General features: G+C 39.8%; 1 protein-coding gene across 6 annotated transcripts in view; it reads left to right on the top strand.

Annotated features, from left to right (window-relative positions):
• The window catches only part of ASXL1 (ASXL transcriptional regulator 1), a 51,277-nt gene extending 38,083 nt beyond the window's left edge, over positions 1 to 13,194 (top strand). For 5 of the 6 annotated variants that reach the window (XM_074292751.1, XM_074292750.1, XM_074292752.1 and 2 more), the window contains 9 exons: positions 1,289 to 1,409; positions 1,488 to 1,585; positions 2,153 to 2,246; positions 2,950 to 3,102; positions 5,253 to 5,416; positions 5,506 to 5,602; positions 6,331 to 6,436; positions 6,893 to 7,526; positions 8,042 to 13,194. In XM_074292751.1, the coding sequence (XP_074148852.1) occupies positions 1,289 to 1,409; positions 1,488 to 1,585; positions 2,153 to 2,246; positions 2,950 to 3,102; positions 5,253 to 5,416; positions 5,506 to 5,602; positions 6,331 to 6,436; positions 6,893 to 7,526; positions 8,042 to 11,035 (4,461 nt within the window). In that variant the 3' untranslated portion in view covers positions 11,036 to 13,194. The remainder of the gene's footprint in view (positions 1 to 1,288; positions 1,410 to 1,487; positions 1,586 to 2,152; positions 2,247 to 2,949; positions 3,103 to 5,252; positions 5,417 to 5,505; positions 5,603 to 6,330; positions 6,437 to 6,892; positions 7,527 to 8,041) is intronic. The other variant, XM_074292753.1, reaches the window with a different exon arrangement.
• The last annotated feature ends 2,572 nt before the right edge of the window (positions 13,195 to 15,766 follow it).

The raw sequence follows: 15,766 nt of genomic DNA, 5'->3' as shown, positions 1-15,766 counted from the left end.
AGGGGTGAATAAATCAAAAAAGACAGTGATTAGAAACAAAACAGACTTTTAAGGTTAAATATAAGAGAATAGAATGGAGGGAAATATGTAACAATCATAATTGGGAATGGGGTGACTTCAATATTATTAAATTAAGGGAAGTATTCAGCATATTTTTATTAGATCTTTATGCTGTTCATATATCTATGTTCACTACTAGGGAAAATGCAAAATTAAAGTAAAAACTAGGACTATATATAGACTTTTGGATTGGACAGTAAATGATGACTGCAGTAAAAAAGAAAGGGCATAACTGCTTGGACAAGAATTAGGGAATTTTACTAGTCAAGTTATAAAAATGAGGAAAGACATTGATCCAGACTGAGTTGATCCAACAAGGAAAGAAATTTTGATTTAGTTATTGGGAATTGATAGTATTTAAATATTAATTTTATTTAAAAGGGCAGGTACCAGTTTGTTAATTATCTGTAAAGAACACATTTTTTTCCTTTCCCTCCATTCTAAGGTCACATAGTGAAGAGTAAATCCAAGATTAACACATAATTTTGAAAAATAATGGTTGGAGATTATGTAGAAACTAATAATCATAATTGACATTTGTACAGCTTCCTTTGGGAGGAGGTAGTGTATAAGAAAATTAGGATACAAAGAGATCAAGTGATTTGCCTAGAGCTAGGATTTGGATTCAGATTTACTAAATGTTCAGTAAGCCATGAACTTACCCACTTCTTCATTCCTTACCCAGTTCTAGAAAAAGGATTCTGAGAAAATATAGAATATTCTCCATAATGGGTTTTTCCCTTAATTTGTTTCTCATCTTCAATTCTAAGTTGTTGTTCTATAGTTATATTAAGTTTTTCTATGACTTTTATTTCCATGTTAAATTGTATGTTCTGTGAATACGAAGACCTTAATTATTCTTGTAACTTACTGGGGCCCGCAGATTACTTTAGCACATAACAAGTATTTCAGTGTTGTTAAATGAATGAATTATGAATTAGAAATCTTCCACTGTGGGTAAAAGGAAAAGAAATAAAAAGAAATTTTAAAAATTCCCCTCAAAAGTAAATGTTAACATGGTGATTTTTACTTATAATGATGGTTAAGCCCATAATATCAGGGATGCATATCTGAAAAACTTAGTGATTAGGTCAGCTGGAAACATATCACATATTGACATAATAAATTGTCCCAGAAGCAGTAAGAAACTAGGAATTAGAACACATCTTTTGTATTTAAGGATTGCTACTTGTCTTTGGTTGTATTGGTTGTGGTATGATTTTTATAGAAGGATGCCCTGCAGTGGTCGAGAAATCCATCTGTGCCTGAGGGAGAAGAGCTGGAGGATACAGCAGATGTAGAAAGCTGTGGATCCAATGAAACCAGCACTGTGAGTGGTGATAATGATGGTAAGTAGCTACAGCAAAATTATTATAAAGCTATAAAGAGCCTCTTTAGGGGCTGAAGTTCTACTTTTTCTTCTCCAGTATCTCTTGATGAAACCTCTTCCAATGCCTCCTGTTCTACAGAATCTCAAGGTAGAACTATCTCTACTCCCAGGGAGACATACAGAGCTGCTTCACAGGTAGGAATGATTGGAGAATGGGGAGAAAATATACAGTTGCAAGTCAAGGTTCCTAAGTATAGATTGAAGATTTTTGTACGCTTTATTGAAAAAAATAAAATAAAATTTTGTCTACTGATCTACAAATACTATGTTAAAAGGCAGGTTGGTATAGTGAAAAGATCATTGGACTTAGAAAATCTGGGTTTAGATTCTAATACTGACTTGGGCTGTGTGATCTACGGCAAGGCAATTGAATTTCTTCAAGTCTTGATTTCCTGATCTTTCAAAAAAAAAGATACTATTTAGATCATCTATGTCAGAAGTTAGTGGGATGATCAAGGGATATATAGATAGCAACTATATAAATATATGTCATTATTATAAGAGCATATAGAATAATGTAGCTACAGACTAGAAAACAGGTATTTTATATTTTTTCCTGGGTAGATATTTTAGTATCTGGTTCCAGGAAATAATGAGAATCTGATTATTCTGATTGAAAAATCCCTGAGGATCTGTGGAAGTAAAAAGGAGGACAGTTCTTTAGGGTTTGTCATAGTAATTTTTATTTCTCTTGGAATATAGACAAGCAAACCGAAGAAAAAGACTGGGGTGATGCTACCTCGAGTTGTCCTGACCCCTCTGAAAGTAAATGGTGCACATATGGAATCTGCATCAGGTATGTGCTTATTTCTTGCTTGGATAAAAGTCTTTCTAAACATCATCTATAATGTGGTGGGGGAAATGCTGGATTTGTCATCATTATAACCTAGAGGTATTGGACAAGTCACTTAATTATTGTGGGTTTCAGATTCCTCATTTGTAACATATAGAGGTAGGTCTAGATGGTTTCCATTTGTCTCTGATCCGGTAATCTATGGTCTATTCCTGTCTTTGTGAAGCTTTAGGACGTGGTTGAAACTTGAATCCATGCCATGTAAAAATCATTTGAAGGACCTGGCAGTCTTTAGACTGAAGAAAAGGCTTATTAATGGCATTGACTGTTGTCTTTTGCTAATTAGACTATAGTTAGGAATTAAATATATTAGACTTGTCCCCAGAGGGTAGATCTAGGATTGTAGTTTAGAGAGGGGCAGATTTCTAATCTGTATGAGGAAAAAAAATTTAATGATTAGAACTATTTCAGAGTATCATGGGCTACTTTAGGATGTGGTGAGTTCCTCATCTTTGGTGGCATTGAAGCAGAGAATGGATATCTACTTGACATTTTTACTCATTTTTATAATCTGTTTAGAAGCACAGTAGTATAGTCATCCTTTTCATACTTTTGCAAGAAGCATTCAACAAGGCCACAGACAAGATTGTAGAGCATTTTAGCTCCTCCTTAATACATTTTGACCAGTGATCTGATTTGCTCTTAGGATTTTCTGGACGACATGCTGATGGAGAGAGCGGCAGTACATCTAGCAGCAGTTGTAGCTCCCTGGCTCTGTGTAGCACTGCCATTCGAAATCGGGTGGAAATAACCCGTGACCCTCCCCAGATCTTGCGAGGTATCAGGAAACCAGCAACAGGTAATTTGTTAGAGATAGATGTATTTGCCTAAAAAAAATGTGTAATTGTACTTGAGAGCGTATAAGTCTTAATTATTTACACCTGTAGGCCATGTATCTTTCTACGGTGTTATTGTCATAATGTCCATGCTGGATAAAACCTTTGAATTTATATTTTACAACTTTCTCATTTTTTTTTTTAATAGAAGAAAAAACTGAGGCCCAAAGGTTAAACGTTGATTTTTTTTTTTTTCAAAACTGAAATGAGAATATGAATCTTTTAACTCCCCCCTCATCCAGTGATCTTCCTACTGTATTTTGCCTTCAGTGACGAATTGCAGCATTGACTTTTTTTTTTTTTTTTTTTTTTGGTCAGTAACCACTTTTTAAAAAGTTCTTATTCTTTGTTGAGTTTGCTTACCTTCTCAAGCTAATCAGCCAATCAATCTAATCAATAGAATAACATAAAGGAAATACTGTATAAATGTAAGGTATAGTGGTATTACTGGTTTTTAGTGATTATGTTGGATAGAAGGTTTTGTGATTTGTTTAGTGTCTTGTCATCAAGCATAATGTATTTTATCAACAAGGCTATTGGATAGTAAGTTTGACTCTTTAATTTTAGGATAAAAATATCTCACATTTTGAAACGAAAATCCAGTTGTCCCCTTGGCCCATTCTCTCCATCACTCAAAACAAGTCCAGATACAAAAAGAAATGCTGCTTTGCTGCTGAATTGAGCCAGCATCATGTTAATTGAACCTGGTGTTCATTCCTGGCTCTTCCATTTACTAGCTATGGTAAATTACTTCCTTTTTAAAAATTTAACATTTACTTTCTCATCTATAAAATGGGAATAATACTTGTGCCACCCATCGCATTGGTTATAAAAGGATCTCTCTTTCACATTCTCTCTTTTTCTCCCCCACTTCTCTCTCTACCTCCTTTTTTCCCTTCTGCCTTTCTTTTTTCCTCTCCTCCCCTATTCTCCCCTTTCTTTTAAAAGGAGAGAGAGAGCTTTGTAAGAGTTATTTACTTTTAGAATCAGTCAACAAAAATTTATTAAGCACTTGCTAGGTTTCAGATATTGAGCACAAAATTTGAAAGGTTCTTGACTTTAAGGAATTTATACTCACTTGGGTTCATTATGAAGAAACTCTCTCAGGCACAAGTCTTATAAGACCACCAGCCCTGGAGTCAGGCAGACCTGAGTTAAAATTTGCCCTAGCTGTGTGACCCTAGGCAAGTCACTTAATTCCATTTGCCTCACACACACACACAAAAAGAAGAAGGAGCTGTCTCTAACTTCAAACTTTCTTTACAACTCTGGCAGTAATGGGGTCACAGTGGTTGTAAGGTTGAAAAAGTAACCCTTTTTTTTTACAGGGTTTGCCTGTATGTAGCCCAACCCCCTTACTGTTGTGATCTGAGAGCTATAAAACACTCTTCCTCTACCTCCATAGCTGTCGAATTGTTCCTTAATTAGCTGAATTGCCTCACACAAATCCATCGCTATGGACTTTATTTCCCCCACATCCATAAACTTGAGGGGGGTTTCTGAGGTCTCTTTCGGTTTTAATTCTGTGCTTTGACACATGCATAGGAAGAGTTTTCTCTAGGTATATCTGTAGCATCTTGTCTAATTGCAACCTAAAAAACCCCCACCTTTCATTTCTTATAATACAAATTGTGTTCTGAATTCCACTTGTGCTGCTTGACCACTGTGGGTTTTTCTCATTGTAAAATGAGGAAAGATGATGAAATATTCTGGGATTTTTTGTAGCTGTGATCCTCCTGCAAGGTTTATTCCTAAACTTCTCTTTCCTCAAATGTGGTCTAATCTAGTGAGCATTGTCTAATGACTGACCATAGACTTAGTTATTATCCTGTGAAATGGAGTTCTCCTTTGGTGGTGTTGGCCCAACACAATCTAGAACATATATATGGTTTTGTCTTTAGTATTAATGTAGAACAAACTCAAGTATCCTGCCCAGAAACAACCGGGAAGAGATCTAGTGAGACAGAAGATCATTTATAGTGTAAATATAAGCTGGGCAGCTTACTTAACACTGAACATAAATTCTCTATTTTTTAGTTGAAATACGATTTTTCTGTGGAAAAAGTGAAACATACATCATACCTTGTTTTCTTACTTGCTTCAAACATTGCAGGGCAAATGAAACGCAACAGAGGGGAGGAGATAGATTTTGAGACACCCGGTTCTATCCTTGTCAACACAAATCTTCGTGCCCTGATAAATTCTCGAACCTTCAATGCCCTTCCTTCACATTTCCAGCAACAACTTCTCTTCCTCCTGCCTGAGGTGGACAGACAGGTAGAGATGAATGACCCCTCCTTTCTCTCTCTCTCTGAGACTCTCTTCTTAGTTCTTATAAGTATCTTTTTCTGCATTGTTCCCTCTAGGTTGGGACAGATGGCCTAATGCGACTCAGCAGCAGTGCTCTGAATAACGAGTTTTTCACCCATGCGGCTCAGAGTTGGCGGGAACGCTTGGCTGATGGTGGGTAGATACCACCATCTTAAGTAGCTTAAGAAGTATTTCTTAGAGGCTTCTTTTAATTTGAAGCCCAGATATTAATTTTTCTCCATTTCTTTCAATAGTAATCTTTCTCTAGTAATCTTTACTCATAATACAAATGGTTTGGTGGGTGTTGATGTGTTGCAAAGAATATAAAATTATGCTTGGTTTAAAATTGTCTCTTGCTTTATCAAGTATGTCATTATGTAACTTTTGTGTACATCTCTTATTCTTTCTGATTACTAATCATCTTATTCCAATCATTGTTAAATAATAGAATTAAGTTATATAAAAGACATAGTGTTGTGTGGAAAATAAGACCTACTGATTCTGACCCATATACTTTAGTATAATCTGTTTTCTTAAATTATTAAACACTTTGATTCTGTATGATCATTAGGTCCTTTTCATTTATTGTTGTGGAGGAGGAGTAAAAGTTCTTGCTTTTATTTGACAAAATATACTGCTTGCAATTGAATGGATGATTTCTCTGGGGAGGAGTGAGTTTCTCGTGAAGCTGAACCTCCTCTCTAGAGGAGATTAGAAGAACATGAAGACTACAGAAGGGATGAAGAACAGGCGTTTCCCCTCCCCCCCACTTGCCTGAGGGTATAGGCTTTCCGGGCTCAAAACATTTGAGTACCAGGAGAACAGGCAAGTGATGATGATGATGATAGCTCATTCATTAGGAGAATTTTGTCCCTCTACAGGTGAATTCACTCATGAGATGCAAGTCAGAATACGACAGGAAATGGAGAAAGAAAAGAAGGTAGAACAATGGAAAGAAAAATTCTTTGAAGATTACTATGGACAAAAGTAAGCTCTTGGAGTTATTTACTTACTATCTTGACTCAAAGGAGAGCAAATTGGATCTTAAAAATGGCTTGCCTACACAAGTGTGCATATGCCCTTGTACATCTACACACATATCCACAAGTAATATGAAGTACTTGAGTGGGCTAGGCTAATAAATATCACAAATTCAGTCTTAAGAAAACTTATAGTATATAGGAACCACCTGGATTTGGGGTACATATAGAGTATTCCATGTTGTTTCTCTGTAGTAGACACTGTACACATTCCCCACTTTACTTTGACAGCTTTTACTATCTTGGCACTTGAGATTTGTCTTTTGACCTTCTGAGCTAGTAAAGATTTTTCATAATGTGATCCATTTCAAAGATAGTTTGATTTATCTATGCTCAGAAAAGTTACAAACTAAAAAAGACCTTTTTGATCTATAACTTCCTTTAAAATGGTTTTCATTTGTAGGTTGGGTTTGACCAGAGAAGAGTCACTGCAGCAGAATTCTAGCCAAGAGGAAGCTGAACTCAAGGATGGCATGTGCGTTCCAGGGGAAGCAGTGCGACCACAACGTAGTCCCGCTACACGTCAGCGGGATGGCCACTTCAAGAAACGTTCTAGGCCAGACCTTCGCTGCAGAGCCAGAAGAAGTCTGTATAAGAAACACGAACCTGAACAAACAGAAACCACTAAAGAGACAACACCTGTGGTAGCAGATTCCTCCCTTTATAAAGAAGAAAAGGCTGAAACAGATTTGACAGAAGGAAGCGGTTCATGTCTGCCTGGTGTGTCCTCCGTGGAATTAAAACCAGATGCCCCAGAAACACCAATTGTGACCATGACTGCCAGGATCCAAAACAGTTCAGAGGTCCTGGCCTTAGCCTCCACTTCTCTCAGCAGAATTCCTAGCTTGCCCCAGGAGAATACTGATCAGGAGGCAAAGGATCAGAAACGGAAGTCCTTCGAGCAGGCAGCTGCTTCCTCCTTTCCCGAAAAGAAGCCCCGGCTTGAAGATCGTCAGTCCTTTCGTAACACAATTGAAAGTGTTCACCCCGAAAAGCCGCAGCCTACTAAAGAAGAGCCCAAAGTCCCGCCCATCCGGGTAAAGAGCTGTTTAGTAACTACTTAACTTCTGAGGGTTCTTAATCAAGTTGACTTTGACGGATGTGAGATGTGTAGGGTATCATTTATAGGAAGTTAAGAGTTTGAGTACTATACATCAGATAGATATATTAGATAATTTTGGGGTCAAGAATTTCTTTAAGCTGAATGTTGACCTTCTGCAGTATAACTAAATCCTTGTTTTCTGCATTTTCTTGCCGTCCCTCTTGTCAGTTAAGCAAACGTCCTTATATCCATCCCTATATTTTGGGGCCCTTATATATAAGGGACAAATAAGGTTCATTTCTTTATCAACTTGGACCATTCTTTCCAAATTATCTTGATGTTTATTGGTATTTCATCATCTTAATATTAGATTAGTTGTTTTATAACTCAATCCCATTAGAAATTTGAGTTATTTATCTTCTAGGACTGGAAATTGAACATGAGGTGGGAGATAAATGTGGATCTGACATATAAGGAATTAAAAATATTTTCTGGTTCTTTTCATTTCAGATTCAACTTTCACGTATCAAACCGCCCTGGGTGGTTAAAGGTCAGCCCGCTTACCAGATATGCCCCCGGATTGTCCCCAACACAGAACACACCAGCCGGGGCAGAACTGGTGCCAGAACCCTCGCAGACATTAAGGCCCGCGCTCTGCAAGCCCGAGCCCAGAGAGAAGCTGCCACAGCCTCCATCGGAGGTGGGGGTGGGCCAGGGGGAGGTGGTGGAGGGAACACCGATGAAGGAGGCGGTGGAGGTGAGGCTAGTGACCGTCCCGAGCACAGGGGAGCCAAGAGGACTCACGGAAGGTGTGCGCCAAATATACAACGAACACAACTATTGCCGTCTGGTCATGTCATAGATGGGGAACAAGCCTTGTTAGAGATTCCTGAAGGTGACTGGCTGCTATCTGGGAAAGATGACTTGGCCTCTCCTCCCATGGGAGAGGAAGGCTGCATGATTCAGAGAGTTGCTGGCATTCTCACAAGTGAGTCAGAAGAGGCTCTGCAACCTCTCATTGTTCCTCATGACCAGCCAAATGATGCTGTGGTCCAGCCATCTTCTGACACCCTAGTTCATGACAGGTTGAATGAGAAGCCTGATTTGCCTACTGATGTAAGGACTGAACATGAGTCTTGTACCACTTCTCAGAAAGGGAAGAGTGAAGGACAGGGACAGACAGTTCTCTCAGAGAATAATTCTGTTCAGTCTCAGGTAGGAGAAGATGTCTTAGAAAAAGCTCACCAGGCCCAAAGTTTGGACTCTAATTCCACTGTGAAGGACTCTATACATTCATTGGTACCCAGTCTAATTCCTGATTTGTTATTGGATGAAAGGCAGCAAAATGGACTGTTGAATGAAGTAGGACTCAATGACCCAAATCCACTCACAGAGGAAAGCAGCGCTAGCCAAGAGAACTTGAAAGATGAAGAAGCTCTTGTTGCTGACAGTGTAACTTCTTGGTTATCTGACTCATCTGATGTCCAGACAGTACAACAGCAAGAGGTGGACTCTAGGGAAAGCACCTCATCTATTGAACTACACAATGGAAGTGACCCAGAGAAAAAGGTTACTTCTCAAACATTGGATTTACTCAGTTGCCACCCTGCTACCCGAGATAGCATTAATCCTTCTGATAATCTTCCTCAGCTTTGGGAACTCTCCACACAAGGAGATATGGATAATGTATGTAAACAGATTGAAGAAGTTCAAACACTTAAAATTAATGGAGATTGTGAAGCACTGAGTACTCACAGTGAGTCAACAGACACAGCCTCTGACTTGGAAGCTGAGCTAACTGAAGACAGTGCAGAGACAGATCCAGATCCGGGCCTCCAACCCAGTGCTGGGCAGGCTGTTGTTGGACAAGAATCTTCGTTTGTGAGCATGGCTGAAAAATGTGATTGGAATCAATCTGACTCTTCTTTAAAAACTAATGGAGAGCCATGCAAGGCAGACTTGCTTTCAATAACTGCAGTGGACAAAGGGCTTGAGCTTCAAAGCTGGGTGTCTCATGTATCTGTTCCTCTGAAGCCCACTAAGTCTTTACCACAAGTCAGTTCTGAAGAACAACCAGGGTCTCCATGCCTTGCCCATGTGATGTCATCAGCTAAGGCCAATAATCCATTGGTGATGCAGTTGCTACAGGGCAACTTGACCTTGGAGAAGGTACTGCCAGCAGCACATGATACTACCAAGTTGGAAGCTACACAGCCATTATCTGAAAACGTGGAGCAGAGTAGCAATGGTTCTTTTGGAGAATCTGCTCATGATCCTGAGACAGATGGAAATGTTGCTGGAAAAAATAGCTCTAGCTCTAGTTCCCCAAGGGCTTTAAGGGATCTGCTTCCACAGGAATGCCATAATCCTGGGGCAGTGTTTCCTAAGCCCAAGGGTATGCAGGCTGTCCCTAACACTCCCCCAAAGATCTCCAAGGTTGTCCTTAATGCAGGCTCCCCACAGCCTTCAGCAAACCTGGTAGGATCTTCTGGGAAAGTGGAGGAAGTGGAGTCCAAAGAAAAATTCTCTTCCTGCAGTTTTGAAGAGCAAAAAGAGTTGAGTGTCTCCCCCAGCCTGCCACAACACAATAATGTAGATTCGGCCCTGGGTAAAAGTCCAGGAAAGCAAACCACCCCAAGGATACCTCGCTTCTTGTCTCCAAATGTGATCTCCATTGGTCCCAATCAAATCTGTGGGGCCCCAGTGGATAAAACCTATGTTGGTGGACAAGGGAAAAAGCTTTTTGGCTCTGGATTCCTTGGGAACACAGCTGTAGCCCTGAATCATTCCAGGTCAGTGGAACCACTGCCTCCCAATATCCCTAATGTGGAGCCAGTTTTTCCTAGTAAGAAACCAGGACTAACCAAAAGCACAGTATCTGGAGGAGGAGGAGGAGAAGGAGGAGGAGGAATAGTCCAGACATCAAGAGCAGAATGGTCTTCAAAGCAACCCCCCAGCTCTTTTAACAGCATCAAGAATGAGAACATGCTGGCCTGTGGGGGTGGCCCTCCCAAGAGTAATGCAGAGAACAGGAAAGCCATTGGCCACAAACCTTTTGAACTCATGGAGCATTTTCAAGGAATGCCCCTTGTTGTGGATTTGCCATTCTTCAAGCTCCCCAGAGAACCTGGAAAAGGGCTCAATCAGCCATTAGAGCCTTCTTCCATCCCCTCCCAGCTCAATATCAAGCAGGCATTTTATGGGAAGCTTTCTAAGCTGCAGTTGAATTCTACCAGTTTTAATTATTCATCTAGCACACCGGCCTTTCCCAGAAGCCTGGCTGGGAGTGTGATGCAGCTTAGCCACAAAGCAAACTTTGCTGCAAACCACAGTGCATCACTCTCTGTGCAAATGTTCACTGATAGCAGCAACATGGAAGAAATCTCACTCAAATGCTCCTGTAGCCTAAAAGCTATGATTATGTGTAAAGGATGCGGGGCATTTTGTCACGATGACTGTATAGGACCCTCAAAGCTTTGTGTATTGTGCCTTGTGGTGAGATAATAAATTATGGCCATGGGAAAAAATGTATATTTAGTGTGTGTATTTTGATAATGATCTGAAATCTGTACACAAGAAAATATTATTTGTTATAATAGAGACAATATTACACTGAGCAGGAATCACTCCTGCTTCCTCTCCCCCCAAATCTACAACACTCAAGTCTTCTGTTCACTGAGCTTCTCGGGTTTGCAGAAGATACTGAAGGGGTTTTTCTAACTCGACACCATTATAGAGACTTTGTTGCATCTCCCAAGTCTAACCCCTGAATCTGAGAGGCTGCCTGCCTTCCAGTGGGTCCTGTGTAGGACCCACTCGACCTTCAACAGAACTGGTAAGAGGAGCTAGAAGGCTGAGTTCTCTATGAGGGGCTGAGTTAGTTTAGGAGCTTCCTTGCTTAAACAAAACAATTTCAGTCTTCCACTTGATTCTTCTTGCCACCTGTTTTTCTGCTACTTTGCAACAAGTCAGCATTTTCCTCCCCTACTGACTGCCCTCCTGGCCTCTCTCCCGCTCTCCTAAGTGAAGGGAGAATCTTTGAACTCCTCAGAGATGAGTGAGATTACAGTAGCTCAGCCCTGCCAAGCAGGGCTATTGACCCACATTTAGGTGATTGCTTAGATGGAGTCATTTTGACCCTGCGGAATTTCAACACCAGTAGTTCCTGCCTTGACATCTCTCACCGGATTGAAAAGATCCTAGACCTGTCGGAACTGTGGGTTCAGAATTGGGAGGGAAGGGAGCCAGTTTTGTTAAAAGACCACACACTGCTGCTGTCTCAAGACCCTGCAACTCAGGAGTTCAGGAGTGGGGCAAGTGACTTTCCACCTCAGAGACCTTCTCCAGACCATTTTGGACTCGCTGTGAGTCGGCAGCTGTGTACGTGAAAGTCATTTTACAGTTCAAAGCAGTGTGTGTTTCTTATTTTTATATTTTTAACTATTCTTGGATGTATAAAGTGAAATATTTGGCTCTTGTAAGTATACTCTATGCATCTCTAATGTTTTATCATGTATTTATATGTTGTACACAGTACTGGCCAATTCTGTAAATGGATGTATTGTACATAGAACATAAAGGTCTGTTCCCTTATTTTCAGTCTTCAGCAGTATTGCATTCAAATGGTGTTAGTTACTAATTTACATCTGTAGTCAGAGCCACTGTATTCTGGTCCCCATCCCATGTGAGGGTGGGCTCAAGGAGGTATTTCCTGTCAGATCCACCAGGCTCTCTCTCACAGAGGTAATTGTGGGTAGGCTGACTGCAGGTGCAATTTCAAGGTCAACCTGCCTACACCTTGCCGAACAAATACATTTTGCTCCTTTGCGCCTTCTTTTTAAAAGTCTAAATTCTGCAATTGTGGCTTTTTGCTGCCACATTGTAGCAGATCTCCAGGAACATTTACAAGGAGGCGCCCTTTGTCACGGACAGTATTAATTGCTGTGGGGCCCCCTCCCATGTTCCTCGGCAACACGAGGAGTGTCCACACAGGTTTGAATTGAGTGTAGCGAGCTAACTGTAAGGGAGCCCAGTAAGCCTGATCGTCTTGGAAAATGTGGTGGTGTGGGTGGTTTGGCCTGACTTTGGATGGTAGAATTGGGAAGATAAAAGAGAGTATAATGTTGGTTTTCCTCCCCAGCCAATTTTTAAGTGAGTAGGCTCATCTGTCTTCATGCTTTATCCCCTCTTCTTCCCTCTTGCTCCCTTTCTTGTTACATACTTGACTCTCCTGTTTAATTTCAATTTCCCCACGTGAGTGCTTCTATAAGAAGTGTACAATTTATATGGCAACAGTGCATTTCATTGAATTGAGTCAGGATCATTCACTTGTCCCTTCCTCTCTGGCCGCTCCTCACCCTCACCCACTTCTTCCCTTTAAATTCATTGTGGCAACTTTGTGATATGAAGTATGAGAGAGAACAAAGTAGTGATTTGAAATGCGGTATTGGCAAGTCGGTGACAATTTCAAAAGCCTGTTTACCAAAGATAGGGAGCAGAGAGCCCAAGCCGTTGTGAGCCTCTTCTTCCTTCTTCGCTGTGTCCTTTGGGGCCACTATAGTGTACAGTTTGAAACTGGTCTGGTCTGCAGAGCTGTCCAGAGAAAGCACTGCTCTTGTATGTCCCTTGTGGTATTGGAAAAAATAAACTTTCTGTAAAATCTGCATTTGTGGTTTCAATTATCTTACCAAGTAGTCTGTTATTTGGAGTATGCACATTTCACTGATTTGGGGATAGTAGGTACAGGATAGGGAGAAGACTTCATTTCCTTCTGGATATTTTCCATGAAAAACATCATGTGATATTGGTTCAATTGTAGTGATCCCTTTGCTTCATTGAATTTATGAAGGGGTGGTATGTGTGTGCTTGCTTGTGTGGGTAAGAGAGAGAGAGAGAGAAGGGGAGAGGGTGAGAGAAAACTATGAGTAAGGACAAGGTAAGCTTTCTGTTGTCTAATCTTTCCTTGCCCTGAGTCGAAAACTGTAAAGGCCTTTCTCCTGAATTTTGTCTTTAAAATTGCAAGCAAAAACTGACTCGCATTATACTCCTGGGCTTCTTTCAGGTAGTGATGAAAGAGATGGTCAGCAGGCCCATCACAATTAGGGAGCTGTTAATACTTTTGAAATGGTTTATATGCACTAACTAAAATTATGTTGAACAGAAGAACAGTGGAAGAACTTGAACCTTAGTTTTAGGTGTGGTGATTGAAACTGAGCTAACCTCAGACATTGCTTATGTAGTCTATCTACTTGGAACTGATTGAACTACCTTTTCAACTGCTTTGCAAGTTAATTTTTTGTTAGACCTAACTTGTGCTAATGTATCACAAAATCAATCACCAAGCATTTATTAAATGTCCAGTATGTACCAGTAATACTCTGGGTATGTGGGATACAGAGCAACTGAAACAACCCCTGCATCTAGGAAACTTATATTTCAAGTTAAATGATAGATTAGTCTGGATAGTCTGGAGTTGGGACTGCTTGGTAATCTAGACATCCAGTCCACAAGAGGTGACTGTATTGAGTTGTCCCAAATTCTTCTGACTCCAGCTTTAGCTTTGTTGAACAGTCATAAGGATTAGAATAGGATAGGAAGATATTAATGGATAGAGAGAATTAATCTGGCTCCTTAGCACAGGAGAATGTTTTGTTTAAAGTGTGGAAAGAACATGATACTAATTGGAACTTCTTTTTTAATTTAACTTGCCTATTAAAATAAGCCCTTTAAAAAATTGTGGAGGAAGAAAATTTTGGAAAGGTAAATGTTGAAAACTATCTTTTGCATGTATTTGGAAAAATAAAATATTAATAAAAATTGCTAAGACAACTAGTATATGTGAACAAAAATATGATTAGGAAACTCCTGTAAGATAAGGGCTTTTTCCTTGGTTCTTAAGCAGCTAGCTTATAAATGAGAGATTGATGGAGTATGGAAAGAGTACTGTACTCAATAGTAACTAGCTGGCTGACCACTGGTAAGTCAGTCTGTTACATGTTGGAGGGGGGATGGACACTTGGTTAAAACTCAAAATGCCTCAGAAATGTGAGTTGTTAGTAAAAGGAGCTAATTGGATTTTCCCAGTAGCAGTAAGTTGCACTACTATTGGAAAATTTTCACCAGAATGAAACATTTAGTGTTAGGTCCCCTTGCTAACTGTACTAGGGGTTAGAGATGGAATCTACGCTTGGGAGAGAAAGGAAAAGGAATACTCCCCTTGACCTCCTTTCTCCCAAAAAGAAAGCGCATAAGATTTTAGATTGCAATCAGATACTAATTATTACTAACTAGGAAGAGAGGCCTTATTAGGCCAAGGAATCCTATCCCCATTACAGAGGAAAGTGAGAAGGAAAATAATCCAGCGGTAATCACATTTAATGGCAGACAGAACTAGGACTAGAACTCAGATCTGCCAACTCAATGCACAGTTCTTCCTACTTCATTAAGTCACTTTAAAACAACATGGGAAAGGTACCTTAGTTAAGGTAGTGGAACATGGTGGGATTGGATTCTTGACAAAAGCATTCCCTTCAGGACTCACCTTGAACTTGTGAATCAGAAATTGATTTTCCAAAATTCAATTCATATTTGAAATCTACCTATTCTCTAATTGAATGTTTAAAACTCTCTGGAAGTCACTTCTAGCTCTAGATTTATAAACTCCTATGATCCCCTTCCCCCCCCTCAATTAACTTAAAAAATAACATTTAAAACCACTTTCTGGGAATCATTTCAAGAAAACCCATAGAAAGTAATCAACACTAGTGACAGATCAGAATGCCAAGGGAGCAGCTTATCATGAATTAAGTGCTGTTCTTCAAATTGGAACAGCACAGGTACCCTTATTGATGATCTTGGCTTGTGCTTCTTTGGTATAGCTTCCTCAGAAATGAAAATTTTTCTGATGGATTGCCTTTGGAGAATAATTAGTTGAAGCAATGTATTCTATAAGTTTCTCAGACTATCTTTCCGGGTGGCTACTGTAGGGGCTTGATGCATGATTATTTAAAGAGAAACAAGTCTTATTTTCTGTTTTAGTCAGATCACATGTGGAGCATTTAGCTTTCTGATGTCCATCAAGCATTAAGTGCTTATGTTCTAGGCATTGCAAAGTGCTGGGGTTACAAAGAAAATAAACATGATTCCTGCCTTCAAGGAACTCGTGCTCTAATGGAGGTAACATACAAAAAATTGGACAGGATTTTTGCAGTAGAAGATAATCTTGGAAGAAAGCAA

The sequence above is a fragment of the Sminthopsis crassicaudata genome, chromosome 2 (assembly GCF_048593235.1).
Source record: "Sminthopsis crassicaudata isolate SCR6 chromosome 2, ASM4859323v1, whole genome shotgun sequence".
Lineage (NCBI taxonomy): Eukaryota > Metazoa > Chordata > Mammalia > Dasyuromorphia > Dasyuridae > Sminthopsis > Sminthopsis crassicaudata.
Note: the sequence above shows the minus strand (reverse complement) of the source record. Positions and strands in the feature narration are given on the sequence as shown.